At 36.3% G+C, this 16,579-nt stretch overlaps 2 protein-coding genes across 2 annotated transcripts; one reads left to right on the forward strand and one right to left on the reverse strand.

Moving 5' to 3' along the window:
• Positions 1-3,938: 3,938 nt before the first annotated feature.
• LOC149588972 (uncharacterized) lies at positions 3,939-5,089 on the forward strand. The gene is made up of 5 exons (XM_089861860.1): positions 3,939-3,994; positions 4,056-4,301; positions 4,369-4,534; positions 4,603-4,751; positions 4,820-5,089. The coding sequence occupies exons 3-5, from the start codon at positions 4,524-4,526 to the stop codon at positions 5,008-5,010; spliced, it is 351 nt and encodes a 116-aa protein (XP_089717986.1). The 5' UTR covers positions 3,939-3,994; positions 4,056-4,301; positions 4,369-4,523; the 3' UTR covers positions 5,011-5,089.
• A 419-nt stretch (positions 5,090-5,508) lies between these two features.
• Positions 5,509-6,298, reverse strand: LOC149588973 (uncharacterized). Its single transcript, XM_089861883.1, has 3 exons — positions 6,027-6,298; positions 5,741-5,959; positions 5,509-5,671 (listed from the first exon to the last, which is right to left on the reverse strand). The coding sequence occupies exons 1-3, from the start codon at positions 6,296-6,298 to the stop codon at positions 5,509-5,511; spliced, it is 654 nt and encodes a 217-aa protein (XP_089718009.1).
• Between the last annotated feature and the right edge of the window lie 10,281 nt (positions 6,299-16,579).

A 16,579-nucleotide genomic window follows, 5' to 3' on the forward strand; every position in this document is an offset into this window, starting at 1 on the left:
AGAGGAGACATCGAATAGCGCAGAGGAGACATCGGCCAACGTAGAAGATATATCCGGAGGCTCTGCAGAAATATCAGCTGGATCGGAGGACACACTGCCTAGGGGTCGGGAGAAGAAAGTCAATGTAGGACAGAGTGGAAAGCCTAAAGGACGCTTGGATGTTTATTGCCGAGACTCAAAAGGAAGATTTTCCACGAAGAATGCAGTCCCCCAAGAGGATTCGATATATGAGGCGAATTACACTGAAATCAAGATTCCACAGTCGTATAGTGAAGCTGTTAACTCTGTTGACAAACATAAATGGGCTGAGGCCATGGACACCGAAGTCAACATACTCAAGACTAGGATTGTAATTACCACCGTCTCACAACCAACTAAAGGAAAGGTCGTTGGTTGTCGTTGGGTATACGCTTTAAAAACAAATGAGGGAAAGCAGACAAGGTACCGAGCACGTTTGGTAGCACAGGGTTTTAACCAACGACCTGGTACCGATTATGAAGAATCGTTCTCACCAGTAGTGAACTTCTCACTGATCCGAGTGTTCATTCTGATGTTTGTCATTTATCTTGGGTGGACGCATGCCCATTTTGATGTAAAAAACGCCTATTTATACGGAACATTAGACCAGCCCGTACATATGAAACATATACCAGGCTATTATGCAAGAACGGAAGGAACATGTCTTAAAGTTACCAAAGCGCTTTATGGATTGCCACAAAGCGGAAGACAATGGTATTTAGAACTCGATAAAATGTTTAAGAAGCTTGGATTTGGTAAACTCTTAGGTACAAATTGTATATATTATGTACCGAAGAAAGTCATCATTCTCGTGTATGTCGATGATCTAGTCATTCTCGCAAACACTGAAGCCGAAATAACACGGGTTTATCAGACCATATTGCAAGTGTATGAAATTAAGAATCTGGGGCCCATCACCAAACTGTTAGGAGTGGATTTTGACTGGACGAGTAAAGGGGTTCGAATACATCAAGAAACCTACATACGGGATCTACAGACGAAATATCAAATATCTGATATACCCGTGGGTTTGCCCATGGCACCGGGAGCAGCAATGACACGGGATGACTGTCCAAGGACGGAGATAGAGAGAGAGCACATGAAAGAATACCCATACCAATCGCTTATAGGAGCGCTACTATTCGTCGCACAGAGAACACGACCAGACATTGTATACTCCGTCATCGCATTATCGCAATATAATGCAAATCCGGGTCTTACGCACTGGAAAAGACTATGTTACTTAACGCAATATGTCATAGCTACTGCACATTACGGACTTCATTATCAACAAGAAACAGCGAATTGCAAATTGAATATATATTCCGATAGTGATTGGGGATCAGATAAGGATACAAGAAGATCCACATGTGGCTATATTTGCTGTATCGGAACATCCCCGATTTCATGGCGATCTTTTAAACAAAAGTCTATTGCGTTGTCAACCATGGAAGCTGAATATATCACGATGTCAGAGGCTGTGAAGGAGTTTCTATGGTTGATGCCCATTATGCACGATGTCAAGCGACACTTCAATATTCGGGACATTGGCATACCTAATCTTTTCTGCGATAATCAATCAGCCATACACTTCGTAAAGAACCTTGTAGAAAACCAAAGGTCCAAGCATATCGACTTAAGATATCACTTTATACGCGATATCTTAGAACAGAACCTGTTTTATGTGACGTATATCAACACCAAAGACAATGTCGCGGATATCCTAACCAAGGCACTTAACAAACAAACTTTAGAAACATTAAGTCAGAAACTAAAAATGATGGATTTTGTTTAATATTACTAAAACTAAAATGATGTATGTTACATAAGTTACTAAGGTATTAACAGTATAACTATCTATAACCATGTATAAGGTATAGGGAGAGGTCCAATGGCAAAGAGGGAGAGTATGTTAAGAGACTTTGCTCATTGCGTGATTAGAACTGAAGTGAACTGGTTTTATACTTAGGCGTCGTCTGCTAGACAAAAATGTCGTAGTTTAGAAGTTGATCTGTTTTTTCATTATGCTTTGATACTCTGATGGATACGGTTAATAATATAGTGTATATAGTGTATAATTTAATAATTAACTTAATAAATACTAAATTAAATTATATATTCCGCTTGCTATTACTGAGAATAATAACAAAAATAACAACACCAACAAGGAGATATCTTTTCATTATTGGCCAAAAGTCCCTTCTTTAGCTGAAAAATGGTTGCAAAACATTGATAGACCTAATTGGACACCAAAAGAGAGATCCACTGTTTGTTCCAGTCATTTTACAAACGATTGTTTTGTTCACAACCCTGATGTGTTAAAAAGCTTGCAGAAGAAGGTTAAATTGAGCTTGACTAAGTCAGCGATCCCAACACTTTTTCCTGGCGATTGTCCCATAGAGAAACGCAAAAAAGTACAAAGTCCCACCCCTAGTTGTTCTACCGACACAAATGTGGATTTATCTATTGATGTAGTAATGTCACAACGTAAAATCCTACATAAATCGGGTTTTAGTAGCGGTGAATTGATCCAATCATTTGTTGAGCCTGCTGAGTCTACTTTGTCTAGTTATGACAAAGAGACTTCACTAAGAAAGCATTCAATTAAAATTAAGAATCCCACAATTGAAAATTGTAAAACTAAGAACAAATATATACAAGTGTATAACTGTGGCAGAAGTATAGGTGTGCAAACTTGTAGAAAATCACGAAGTAAAGGTATCATAATCTTTGAAATCTGAATTGGCGAATGAGTTTTAATTTGTCCTCATTTAATAGGCTGTCAAACCCCCCAAGATGTGAAGGTAGATATTGGGATTCAAACAGAAGCAGAACATCTTAGTTCTACTATTATAGAACAAGATGATGATGGATCTGACATAATTGATGTCAGAGAAACTCTTGACCCCTTGGATACAAGTTTCACACCTTCAACTCTTGGCTTGGGAGATACAAGTATCATTGAGTATGGTTTGCATGTTAAACACATTCAAAGAACTTTACACATTTAAGTCTTAATGCTATTAACTTATTACAAATAGTTTCTCAGACCACTTGGATCCTGTTGATGATGTAGTATCTGAACCGAAATATATAATTTTTCAATCAGCGCTACTACTGTTGTTCAAATATTGCTTTTCCTGTTTGGCACCGTGCACTCAAACCTTATCTGTTATTGGATCCCTGATTACTGTTAGAGCTGTTTTTGAAAATAAGCACACATTTATTTGGCAAAGCCAACCCAAAATAACTCGAAAACCACTGGGCAATCTCTTAATTGCGGGAGCTATTCTTTTCGCGGGATTAAACCCCTCCAAAGTTTTGAGAATGTTTAGGTCAATTGGTATAGTCATGATTGGCAAAAGGGCCTATTGCAAACTCCAAAAAGCTTATCTTGTTCCCTCAATAAGAGAGGTAAGTATTAATTTTTTAATTCAGAGTTGTCACAAGATTTTGAGATTCAAATTCCATGACTTTTAACTGACCTGTGGCAACCATGTTATTAAATTTACCAGTCCCTCGTTTAAATTTCAAAAATTATTTTCCAACTAAAGGCTTGGGTACGACAGCAAGACGGAGTTATTAAGGGCATTAGAAGGTAAGACTATAAAAATTGGTGGAGACGGAAGGTGAGATTCACCCGGTTACTCTGCGTTGTATAGGAGTTACTGTTTTATGGAAAGCACCACCAATAAAATAATACATCTAGAATTGGTCCAGGTAAAGTCTAAATTTATTTAAAAGTCGGGCCGTGGTTACATTTAAATACCATATTATTTACGTTTATAGTCTAGCGAAGTTAGTAGTAGTCAAGCCATGGAATTGGAAGGTTTACGGAGGGGCTTGCGTTACTTATCATTGAGTGATGTCACGGTAGAAACTCTAGTAACTGACCGACATAAGAATATTCGCTGTTTCATGAGAGAGGAACACCCTGCCGTAAAGCATTTATTTGATTGCTGGCATCTTGCGAAAGGTATATAGCACTTTAAACCTTATTTAGCAAATCATAATAAATTTTAATTATTTGTTTTTAGGAGTTAAAACAAAAATTGAGGCTGCCGGGAAGGCCAAAAAATGTGAAATGCTCCTAAAATGGAAGCGCAGTATTGTTAATCACGTTTATTGGTGCGCAGTATCAAGTAACGGAAATGGGGAGTTAGCGAGGGACAAATGGCTTTCCGTGCTACGTCATGTTACCAATTAACATAGTGGTCATGATGGATTATTTGAAAGGTGTGCACATGATGAAATTACCTCACCCAAAGACTGGCTTGAAGAATGTAATTCAATAACATAAATGCACTATATTATATGATATTTACTTGGGTCTAATAATAATCATTTTAGCATCAGAAGCGTATAATAAGTTGGCCTATATTGTCAAACTTGCCAGCCGTGATATAATTCAGTTATCACCCATTGTTCAAACTTCAAATGTTGAAGCGTACCACAGTGTAGTATTGCACTTTGCAAGCAAGAGTGTGTATTACCCTTACATAATAATGGAGGCTAGGTAAATTCAACATACATTTCAATTTCATAGTTATGTAAAACTCTAATTTGTTTTATGTGGTTTTCCAGATTGACCCTTTCTGTTTTACATTTTAATGAAAATTCAAACAAACTCCAAGCTCGTAAAGCCGATGGTACTTTTCGCTATAGCGTTTCATTTCCTAAATCTAAACAAGGAGAATATAGTGTCAAACCTATTAGGGAGCCATCTACATATGGTAATTTTAATTATATAAAAGATAAATTAAAAATAAGTCTAGTTACTGAAATGTAAACAATTTTTTAGACTACGTAAAAAATCTCTTTGGGATGGTACTTGAAAGAGCGGAACTTACTATGACTGACGCAATAGATTTATACGAAAGAGACTTAGATCCGCCTACAATCCCACAACCACTAAGTGCAAAGTATGTTCATCCTGACAAGTCGGATGCAATTGAAACATACATGCAGAAGAAACGATTCAAATCAACTTGAAATAAAATTTTTTTTAATAAACAATGAATACTGCAGTTTATTAATCAAGCTCTATCATGGCTAATATCTAGAAAAAATAGTTGTGAGATCCGGTAACTGGCATATTTTATCCTCATATATAGGCCCATAATAATTTCGTCTGTCACGTGTATCTTTCCTCGCTAATATTTATGAATGAAATTTAGATATGTTATTTAAAAAATCCTGAAAATTCTTCTGATGTGAATATTCTTCTAATTGGTCAGCTTTGGTGTTGTAGCATATTCTGCATCCATCGTGTAAATTTCCGATAGCCAATATGTGTTCTAAAAGTAATATAAAGGACTATGAAGGATACAATTTATCAAGTTTATAATAATTATAAATAAATTACAATTAAATATGACGACTGATTAAATAAACTAATTGTGAGACATTTTAATTAGTCAGTTATCAACTTATCACGTTGTTCTCTCCGTAAATTTATTTAATATTTCAATTTTTTTAATTTATTTATAACTATTCGTCAAATCGTGGATAGCGAAATCCGGAATATTCTTCTGATGGAAAGGATCTTCTGCTTGTGGTTAAGACGCAGCTTGGAATAGGTCGTCTTTGACGTCGCCCTAGCCTTTTATGAATCCATCTGGTAAATTTCCGATAGGCAATATAGCGGTATGTTCTAAATGTAACAATAATTTTAATCAAATTTGACTCTATAAATTAATAATATTATATAATATACAATTACTTGTGAATTGTGGCATCATTTGGGATAACAAAGTTATTATCACAATAGTCATACACCGCCGCCTCCAAGGCATATATGTTCAAATAAACATAATCTGTTGCTGGGTGTTGAGTAATGCAGCTATCGCCATCCCTTACTCTATTCCAAATCTTTGGAACCTCTTGGCAACAAAGGCTCTCTTCAATAGAGTTCATCGGTTCAAATTTTCCAAAAGAACACCTACGTAGTTACATTGTGTATATTACCAGTTAGCCACACCGTTACCTTGATCATTTTCACTGCTTACCATGTGTTGTTATTTAGCCTTTCATGGCCTTCTACTACAATTTTAACATTTTCATTCTCTTGCACAGGTGGTGGAGGAGCATCAGGCTCAAATTGATAAGGCTGAGCACCGAGGGCAAGATTTACTAAATTTCCTAAAATCCTAGGCCTAATAATTCCCCCATCCGGCTCTTCATCCTCCGAAACCGAATCACTGAATGCTATTGAATAATCAGACTCATGATTTACTTCATTCTCTGAATCGCTGCTAGAGCTGAAAGCCGCGGTTGCCATTTCTTATTAATTTTAACCAAGAAAAATTGAAACAAACACCTTAAATCAGCTGTGATAACAAAAACTGTCAGTAGTACAAGGCGGTCTCCACAAGTTAATTTTATGTACCAAACAACAATAAATAAATAAATAAAGAAATAAATAAATAAATAAATAAATAATTACATAATTGCACAACGCTTAATTGAATAAGATAATTTTTTTCTTCGAAGTTTCAACGCAATGACGTTTAGGAAATCCTACTCAATGAGATTGGTAAACAAAATCTAGAGATGGGGAATAAGGGGGCATCATTATTTTAAGAGGTATCTCTAGGAAAGACATATATTCCAAGATCTATGTTCCCTCTACCGGTCTCCTCTAGAGGCCTAGCCAATTACGAATATACATGTTAGTTACGTCACAAGGAAAATAAAATGACCGACCATTTTCCCAACGCGATTTGAAATGAATAATGTTTAAATGAACTTTACGTAATAACTATTTGTGTTAGAGCAAAATAGTTGGTAAATTTTAATTTTCTATACATTCTTCTAATTATTCTTATACAAATTAACGAAAATGTAAACGACGATTCTCTTACCCTTTAACGAAGTAGTATGAAAGGGGCTGCCTCCAGTAGTGTGTGACCCCAGAGAGCTTGAAAACAGTAGCGTGATTGGCATTTTGGTATGTTATTTCTGAGCCCAAATCCACAAACCCATAAACTTTTTCAGAAGTACTATCATATTGAAGGCACTCTTTCAGGGCCATCTCATCAAAAGTGAGAACAGTCAGTATCTCTTCTTCTGTCATAGTGTTCAACTTTAGGCGCAAGATGTCAGGCATTTCTTTTTGCAAGCCTGGGCTACTAGGGACGTTCTGCAACCACAAGCTCATAGTGCGATAGGCTGGCAGGAAGAAAATTTTACTTCGCTGCCTAAAAATTCTCGGCTTCTCGTAGTATAAGGCAAGACAGGTTTGCTTATCGTCGTTTGTAAACCTTCGTCCTCTAGCTGCCTTTTTGCTATCCTTAACTGAATTCTAAGAAAAACTTTTCCAATTTCTGGTAACTCGGGGAAATTTTCGTTAATTGGATCTAGGCGTTGCTTGTTTGTAAGGCGATTAAGTTTTTTCGTTAGAGCTTGATTTCTGTTACGTTGGCATTTCAATAAAAACTTACACTTCTGTAATTTTCGTTTCAAGTTTTCTTCTCCTGGCGTGTTAAAGGTGGAACAGGGATTGAAGGAGGGGTATTCTGATAAAATCAATCTTTGAAGGTAGTTCCGCCTCCTCACTTGAATTTTTCATGATATATTAAGATTTGAACGAACAAAATTCCAGATTACTATTGTCACTACCATCTCACTCTGCTAACTTGAAGAAAACTTTCCTCTCTTTTTGCTGCTCATTACCGGTGTCCTTGCCATGACTTTTAGTTCGTTATAACTACGAACATGAGTTAATTTATTTCAAACCAAAATAGAAAAAAATTGGATTCTTTTTCCTTTTGTGCTACTAAGAATTTACAAATTTATATAACGTTGTGACGTGCCATATCAAATAGTCTCTAGCCACTGTTAGAAACTAGAGAGAGAAATTGGGGAGTAACACTGATCATGCCCTGAACTATGAGAAAGAACAATACGATGGTTGACAAAAGTACACTTGATATTACATCACTTCGCCAAATCACAATTAAAAATCTTACTGTCCCTATTAAATTTGCCGCCATTGGTTTTAGAATAATTAAAATGTTCCACTGCGAAGCGTACCGTGCACGAATGGGGATGTAACGTCTTTAGGGTTCGTCGACGACAAGTACCGGAATCGTCCCGACAGCTTGGAAAATCTTAGTTTGCGGGAATTTGGTCAGTTTTACGATTTTGCGAAGCACTCTTGAGGGTGTCGAGAAAAATGCGAGTGTAATCGTGTTGAAAAACAATCCGGGTTTCATGGGAAAGAGAATTAAGCCCTACATAATAGAGCACTTTATTCACGATCCGATAGAGGAGAAAGAAAAGTATTGTCACGCTCTACTGATGCTCTTCAAACCGTAGCGTGATGAAAATGAGCTATAGACCTTTTCGCAAATTTATGCGCGCATGCGCTTGTCGTGCGTCGTGGATAAAATAGCAGACCCTGCCATCGGCCTACGGAGAAATAGCTGGGATTGTAGATAAGGGAGTAAATTTGAATCTAAACTGTGATAAACTGTGATAAACTAAAAATATTGGATCTTAAATAAGTTTGTAAAAATATGGGAATTATATTTAAATCCTACTGGAGAAAACACATGCACATTGAAGCTTTAAAAAATGATAATATCGAAAATATTTCCCTTAATAACCAAGGCTTAGTGTCGGCTTCATAAATAATGTTGGTATCCAAGCAGGGCCGGGAAAATCACGAGAGCAAACCCTCAAAAAAAGAGCGCTTTCCCCGCGAGGGCCGCCGATTCCCGACCAGGGTCCGATACCGACTAACGAAATGCATGTTACATATCCCCGTCTTTGGAGTTCCAACATTTTCGATTTATAACTCGTTCTCCTTTTCACAACAGTTCTGTGAAATTTAATTTCCACTGTTTTACCATTCCTCTTTACTTTATACGACTGATTCTTGAATCCCACCCACTATCACAAGTTGTGATTCACAACACAGCATCCAGGCATATTGCAAAGGCTTAAGAATCATATGAAAAAAATAATTGAACAATGCTACAAAATTGAACTAACTAAAAAACCACTGGCTTGAATGAATTTTATTACCCTTTTTTCCAAATTTCTAAGAAAAAAATCAAGAAAATGTATCGAAAAAGATCAGATTTAATGGCAAAGTTGATGCCTCTAAAATAATGAGGAAATACGCGGAGGCTAAGAACGTAGTCTGCTATTTTATCCACGTTGTTACTAACACGCATGCGTCTCGCATTTTCCCCCACTTTTACCCTCCGACATGCGAAAAGCAGGGTTGGCAAGTTTTAAACAAATTGTTTTAAACTTTGGTTTAAAACATGTTTTAAACAGCAATGAAAAAAAACTTTAATTTGTTTAAAACGTTTTAAACAAAAGTTTTAAACCATGTTTTTTTATGGAGAAAAATTTCGAATATTTTTAACTCGTTTTTTATTTGAAAATGAGCGAAAATATTTAATAATAGAAATAATAAGCTCCAGTCAAAACCTTCCAATTATTCGACTGTTTCAAATGTGTGTTCAATTGTTTGGAGACCCTACCAGTTGTTTTATCCATTACCAATCTGTATTGAAGACTGATGTTCAAAAATATGATTAAGGATAACTTATTTTGTCATCTACTTAAAGCAAAGCAATAACATTTTTCCTATGTGGTTTCTCTACACTGTTGGTACATTTTACTGTTCTAAAAAGATTACGCGTAATCTATAAAGCCAGGCCTTTGACAGTGCTAAAATTAATAGGGCTTAATCCGAAAACGGAAAACATGAGCGCCTACAAATAAGTAAGGGGTGGTGAAGTTTCAAATGTATGATGAATTCTGACCAAGAATCTCGGAAGTACGGAAGCGGAAATGCCTGAATAGTGGCCACAAAAGAAATCAGGCATTTAGACATTAGGGGTTAAATCTACAAATTTACGCATCACACTCATTTTGTATCCGCTATTAAAAAAATTATATTTTCCTTTTGAAAAGATCGTTTGCTCTTTTTTAAACCGTCAGTAGAATTTTTCAAATATTCAATATTGTACCCTCAACACGTACTCCCTTTTAAATAATTAATTTCATGATAAAATGTTTTCCGAAAATCTAACTTTAAATCGTGTTATAAACATTAAAAACACAAATGTTTTTAACTAAGTTTTTGCCAACCCTGACAAGGACCCTTTCTTACACCTTCAAATTCTAAATTTTAGGAGCTCTTGATTTTCGTGTTTAACTTTGCAGTACATGTTCGTTGTACGTTGGTCTAGGGGTATGATACTCGCGCTGGTTGCGAGTGGTATCAGGTTAAATCCCGGAAGGTCGCGTCTTAGAGCTTCATATTATAAATTTAGGAGTATTTTTATTTTCGTGTTTTACTTCTCAATACGTTTTCATGGTCCGTTGGTCTAGGTGTATAATACTTGCTTTGGGTTCAAGTGGTCCCTGGTTCTAATTCCACACGGACTATTTCTTACACCTTGAAATTCTAAATTTATTCAATATTGAACGCTCAAAATAATTAATATCATTAAATAATTTCGGAAAATCTAATTTGTTCGTGAAAATGCGTAAATTTGTAGTTTTTTCAATCAATTTGGAGGGAATGAATCGACTAACTGTTAAATCAGTTGATTGAATTAAATATTGATTAAGGATTAAATTAATATAAACCAAGACCTTTTTTAATCAAGTAGGCTGTGAAAATAAGCGCCTTGCGCTAGCAGGAGAAGTGGCTTAAATGGAGAGCCGCGATATAGACTATTAGATCTCGAAGAGTGATTTAAACATGTTTAAAACTAGTTTTTTTGTGTTTTTTTACTGTTTTTTCTACTTGTTTAAAAAACAGTTTAAAACAAAAAATCGTGTTTTAAACAATAAAAAACACAACTTTTGTTTTTTTTTTTTAAAAACTTAATTTTTGCCAACCCTGGCGAAAAGGGCTATTGGGCGAGTTTGAAACCTACGCGGATGCTTTCGAAAAGCCGCTTTCAAAAACCCGCTTTCGGTGTTAAAAGACATGAGAGAATATCACGAGTAACTCTCGGTTTCCAAAGAAGTTGAAAAAAATGGAAGGCTTCTAAAAAGGCGAAAGAGCCAGAAACCATAATCTCGGAGGCAGAAAGTGAGGACGATGAAAATGCACTGCAAGGGAAATTAACTTCTTAAACTTTTCTTTCCTATCAGTTACATCTTGTGCGTCATTACTAAAAAGTGGTCTTAAGTACTTTCTAGCAAAAAATTTGTAAATTTGGCATATCCACCACAATCACATAGTAATGGCTTGCGAAAGTAGGGAAGAGAAGACTGAACGAAGTCAGTTATAATGACTAGCAAACATATCAATAATCTGGATGGATACTTAAGACCACCTCTATCCTGTGCAGAAATTGAAGTCTATAGTGGTGAATTTGAAACTGGTTGAAACAGTTTTTCTAAACACTTCCAACAATCCGTTCGTTCTTCCGCTACCTTGACAATGTATCCACCAATCATGGCAACAGCACAATTTCTAATAGAGACATTAGAGTTATCTATAAAGAGAATAAACTTTTTTTTTCCACCTACTAACACTAGTGCTTAGCCGTTAGGCCTTGAGCACCAGGAAGAATTGAGCGGGAGACCCTACGCGGCCCAGCACTGACGGGGGCCGCTAGGTCGTATGTGTGTAAGCAGGGAAGGAAATGAGGTTTACTTGGGAGTTGAGGAAAGGTAGAATTGGGCTGCCAGAAAATATTTTTGTGTCCCGCCCAAATTTTTAAAAAAAACCCAATTTATAGCCCAACTAAAAAAACCGCAAGTCTGAAACCAGCCCAAACTTCAGCCCAATTAAATTTGGAAAGGAGCCCAATTCACCGCCTAAAAATGTAAAAACTTATATGAAAAAGGCCAAAATGTCCAATGTTCCTTTAAAATTTAAGGAAAATTTTATTGATTGATACATAAATCAGTCATAAATTATGGTATTGTATTTTAATAGACTAGGTGGGGGGACAAATTGGGAGGTTTTTATCCCAAGTCTCCATAATCCAAATCGGACATATAAAATGCTTTCTAAGATTATCTTTTACTAAATTCACTTGTGAAAAGACGCGTTCCACATATGCATTTGATATTGGCAGGCATAGAATTTTTATTGCACCTTCAGAGAGCCCTCTGAGAACGGTGTTCCCGGCGGCATCTTCAAATAAATATACCTCTTTCCAAAACTCTATTTGGTCAGTCCTTATTTGGTTTTCTAAGTTGGACAAGTCAGTATTGAAAATTTTTGGGTAGTGTTTTAAAAGATTCGATTCCGGACAGAATTTTGTTTGGATCAATATTTGCCATAACTTCTAAAACGCTATTGTCATTTGGCAGTATTAATTGACATTGCAAACAAAGAGCCTTTATAAAGCTAAAGCACCTTAATTTTATATCGTCCTTGTTACCGACATTGCTTTTGTTTATATTCTCGATGAAAGTCGGGCCCAAGTCACAGTCGTTCACGTCTAGGAATATAGTTTTCATGTTCTTTAAATCTAAACTGTATAATGTTTTGTTTTCTAAATTGGTTCTAAAAATTCCTGGTTTTAAAATGTGCGACAAGATAATGGGAAAAACTTTACTTTTGCTCGCGCATTTTAAATAGAGTTTTTTCAACAAATATAATTTTTTGGAGGTTAATCATATGATAATTAAATACATTGGAGTTGCGGAAACTATTTTAATCAATGTTTTCATGGCTTTTATCATCCATATCAACAGACTTTATCGGAAGGATTTCTGTGTTAGGGTTAAGCGGATTATAAAGTTTCCCAGCCATTTTAAAAAACGTTATGGTTGGGTCTAATGATTCGGTCCTACACATCTTCATGAACATATATTTCGCCAAATGTGATATGAAATAATTTTTATTTCTAATGGACAAAAAACAAAATGAGTTATAAGGACGTGAGCAATATCCATCCACTGTAAAGTTATGAAATAACCTTGTTCCTGGATCCATTGAAGCCTTGGCGGCTCTCCACGAGGACTCAATGCTGTTAGTATGGATTTTTGTTGCATCGACAACATCAACAAATTGCACCGAATGGTTAACCTTCAAGTGTTTATAACCTTCAGTTTCGAGGCAATCATAAGCTTTCCAAAAATCAGAAACAATAGTTGTTCCGGGTAATATCCATTCCTTTATAACAGCCAGAAGTGTTTCAGCATCCCTTTTCTCTACAGGGACCATAAAAATCCGACCAGTTCCTTCTTCATAGCCACCAAATACCTTAAAATTTCTAAAAATATATAACCTAACCTAACCTAATCTAGCCTTAAGGGAATGACGTTACCCACTGGCCGTTGACTTTATGCCCGCGATGGTACTTTCGTTTGCCAAACTTTGACTCATCAATTTGCACTACAATACCTTCGCCTCCTATTTTCTCTTTCTTAAGAATCATTGAATCGTAAACAACTTCTCGACAAAACGATGACCAATCTATCATAGTTCTAGAAGAACTAATGCCAACTTGTTTCCCTGAAAATATAACCTTGCAGCGGTTTCGCTTGGGGCATTCTGTTGCAACCTTAAATGACTACCTAACCTAACCTAATCCAACCCAATCCAACCTAACCTAACCCAACATAACCAAACCAAACCTAACCTAACCTAACCTGAAAAAACCCGCGGCCATATTCTGCTCAATCAAATTAACGTGCAGCAGAATACAGCCACAGGCCAAAACTAATGTGGATCTACTCTGAAACTAACCTACCTATAATATGAGTTGCCACATTATCCACCCAAAGATTAACAAATCCTAAGATTTGAAATAGTGTCAAACGAGAACCAGCGAAAAATGTGCCTTTTCTTATAGAAATGTCAGTGTGACATCTTGTCGCTTTTTGTTTGTTTTTGGGCACATTAGCATGCAAGTCCAAACATAGCCATCAGCAAATGAACTGTTCGGATCGATAATTTATTTAAAGGCTATAATGATGTTATCATGAATAGCGTACTTACCCTTTGGACCTTTGCTTTAATTTGAGGGCATTGGAACACTTAGGACACTTTAAATGCGGTTCCTTTGGAATAGGGCCCCATGACTAGAGTTGAGTCATGAAATTTTCACTTCGCGGTATATCGTAAATTTTTATCAAATTTAATGACTCGGTCATTTTCGCGTTTGGGTTTATTCCTTATATCAGTAAAAATTAGGCTTAACTAATTCAAATTACGCGCGGACTTTTTCATAATGGATTGGTTTAGTTCAGTTTCATAATAATTCGGTACATCTGGGAAGTGGGATACTTCTTCGAGTTGGTCAGCCACCACCATGAAAATATTGATTATAATAGTTTCCGCAAACCTAACATTTCTTGGAGTTGACAATAAACAAGCTAATTAACAATAATTTGGAAAAGCACCAATATTTTGAGGTAAAAAACATACAAAATTTAGTAATATTTTGGAAAAGGGATATTTATGCAGTTGATAAGCCTTGACAATAACAAAAACCGGCGCACAGGCGCACAATTGGCCGCTCATGGAATATGGGAACAAGAGGGAATAAATTACAAAAAAATGGAAAATATTGATGTTAGTTAGTTTCCGCACCTTAAATTTAATTAATTATCATATAATTAACCTCCCAGAAAAGATATTTATTGAAAAAACTGTATTTAAAATGCGCTAGCTAAAGTAAAGTTTATCCAGAAAATGCTATAGAAGTTCTGAAATTCGCTAAATATTTTCAATGGATTCCCATTTTCCATTTGGAACAATTTTGTTAGCCTTTTCAACTCTCTTAAAATTGTAACCGTAAAATTAAAATGTAGGAAAGGGGGCCTAATTTCACGGCTCACAAAGAATTTAAATGAAAACTAGAAAAACTTAGAAGTTCCCAGATTCCCGTTTAAAGGACTTATTGTCCATGACTAGCAATATTTACCAGGTAATCCATTGTAGAAGAAAGCGCAGTGTGGTTTACTGATAATAATTTGAATTTATTCACAACAAAACAAAACACGTCCGAACTGGAGCGCGATTACAAAAGAACTAACCACTGCCCACGTTACAGACGGAAGCCGGGGTTTGTATCCCCGTGAAAACGTTATTTAGTGAGTTTGACAGCAGTGGCGCTGCGCCACTTCGGGACAATTTAACACTATACAAAAATGAATGAAGCAGACGACGCAGTTTTTCCCCGGGATGGAGGTGCTTGGTGTGGACGGTTACAAAATAGGTTGCAAAAACTCCAAATACAGTTTAGTTTACGGGTCGTTGAACATACCATGTATCGCTCGCGCATCGTAATCCTTGTCTTGGGTAACAAATATCGTAAAGTATAATTTAAGCTCGTCCCACTGGCTTAAAACGCGATCTATACAGTCGCTTACTATGAGCTAATAAATCGCTATAGTTGAGCTCTTAAGTTTTGATTGCACAAACGACATCTTGCCTCTTCATCTCCCTTATTTCCAGATATAGTATTTTAATATTAATAAAACAGTGTTAAAAAGAAGAAGAGAGAACTTATGGCAGTAAAATAACGGTATTTTAATAGGTGTAAATATCCTACTAAATTACAAATATGATAAAAGCTTTCGGCTCGTGAGCCTTCATCACTCATACTAAAAATCTTAACGCGTGACACTAAAGAGGTGACCTCGGTTTTTTAAAATATCTTATCACGCCCTCTCTTGAACAAAATGTTTGTCGTCTATGACTCCCCAATATGTTGCTTCAGCACAACCTTGATTTAGATTTAATTTTCCTGATTTTTACCTCTCCGAGTGACGTATGTCACGGAGAGGTTCTGTAACGATCGTGTGTGTCTGTCTGTCTGTCTGTCTGTGTGTCTGTTGTTACACCCACGTGACCGCGTTCGCAGTTTCCAAATCGGAGCAAACGTGTTCGCCATTTCCGAACTGCTTTCACAGTCACGGAAATGGCTCCTCTACTTGAGTTCTCACACCACCATCTTCTGGTCTTTGTCCATCCCACACGGACACCAGTCTGTACTTACTGGCTTCTAATCACCACCATCTTTTGATCTTTGTCCATCCCACTTGGACACCAGTCTGTACATTCTGGCTTCTAACACCACCATCTACTGGTCTTCCGTCTATTCCACATAGACACCAATCTGTCTCATTGGCTTCTACTCCATTATCATCGTTTGGTTTTAGGATATACGCGGCGATCAGCTAGGGTTACGAGAAACGTCTAGCCTCCCTAAGGTGGGATCGCCACCAAAGGTTTTCGCAATTGCGCTTTTTCCTTGCTATTATAATGGAAACGAATCGTATATATACCCAGAAATTTGAAGAAAGCGGGCAAGAGGGGTACCCTTCACTTTAAACGTCAATATTAGCAAAGTTTGAGATGATAATAGGTATAACTTTATTTTAAACGATTTAACTATTATTAATGTTAATTATTGAAGATTAAAATAATTAAAAATAAATATATTTATTTAAATATTAAAGATAATCTTGTTTCTCAACTCAAAATTAATAAGGAAAGAGTTAAAAAGCAGTCTATGTTTTTGTCTGTCTGTGTCCGTCCATTGTTACACTAGTGCGTCGCGTTAGCAGTTAGCCTTGTGTTGATGTGTTAAGAAATCATACAGAACCTTAATATTCC

This window comes from Phalangium opilio, unplaced genomic scaffold (assembly GCF_054372755.1).
Source record: "Phalangium opilio isolate 3A_F unplaced genomic scaffold, DU_Popi_V2 ptg000523l_1, whole genome shotgun sequence".
Lineage (NCBI taxonomy): Eukaryota > Metazoa > Arthropoda > Arachnida > Opiliones > Phalangiidae > Phalangium > Phalangium opilio.

Bases quoted from the DNA above. Each gene is read 5' to 3' on its own strand.
- LOC149588973 (XM_089861883.1), bottom strand. From the start codon at position 6,298: ATGGCAACCGCGGCTTTCAGCTCTAGCAGCGATTCAGAGAATGAAGTA. The intron at 5,960-6,026 runs GTAAGCAGTGAA...GTAACTACGTAG, and splicing joins AGGCTAAATAACAACACATG to GTGTTCTTTTGGAAAATTTG. The intron at 5,672-5,740 runs GTAATTGTATAT...TGTTACATTTAG, and splicing joins AATGATGCCACAATTCACAA to AACATACCGCTATATTGCCT.
- LOC149588972 (XM_089861860.1), top strand. The intron at 4,752-4,819 runs GTAATTTTAATT...ACAATTTTTTAG, and splicing joins TAGGGAGCCATCTACATATG to ACTACGTAAAAAATCTCTTT.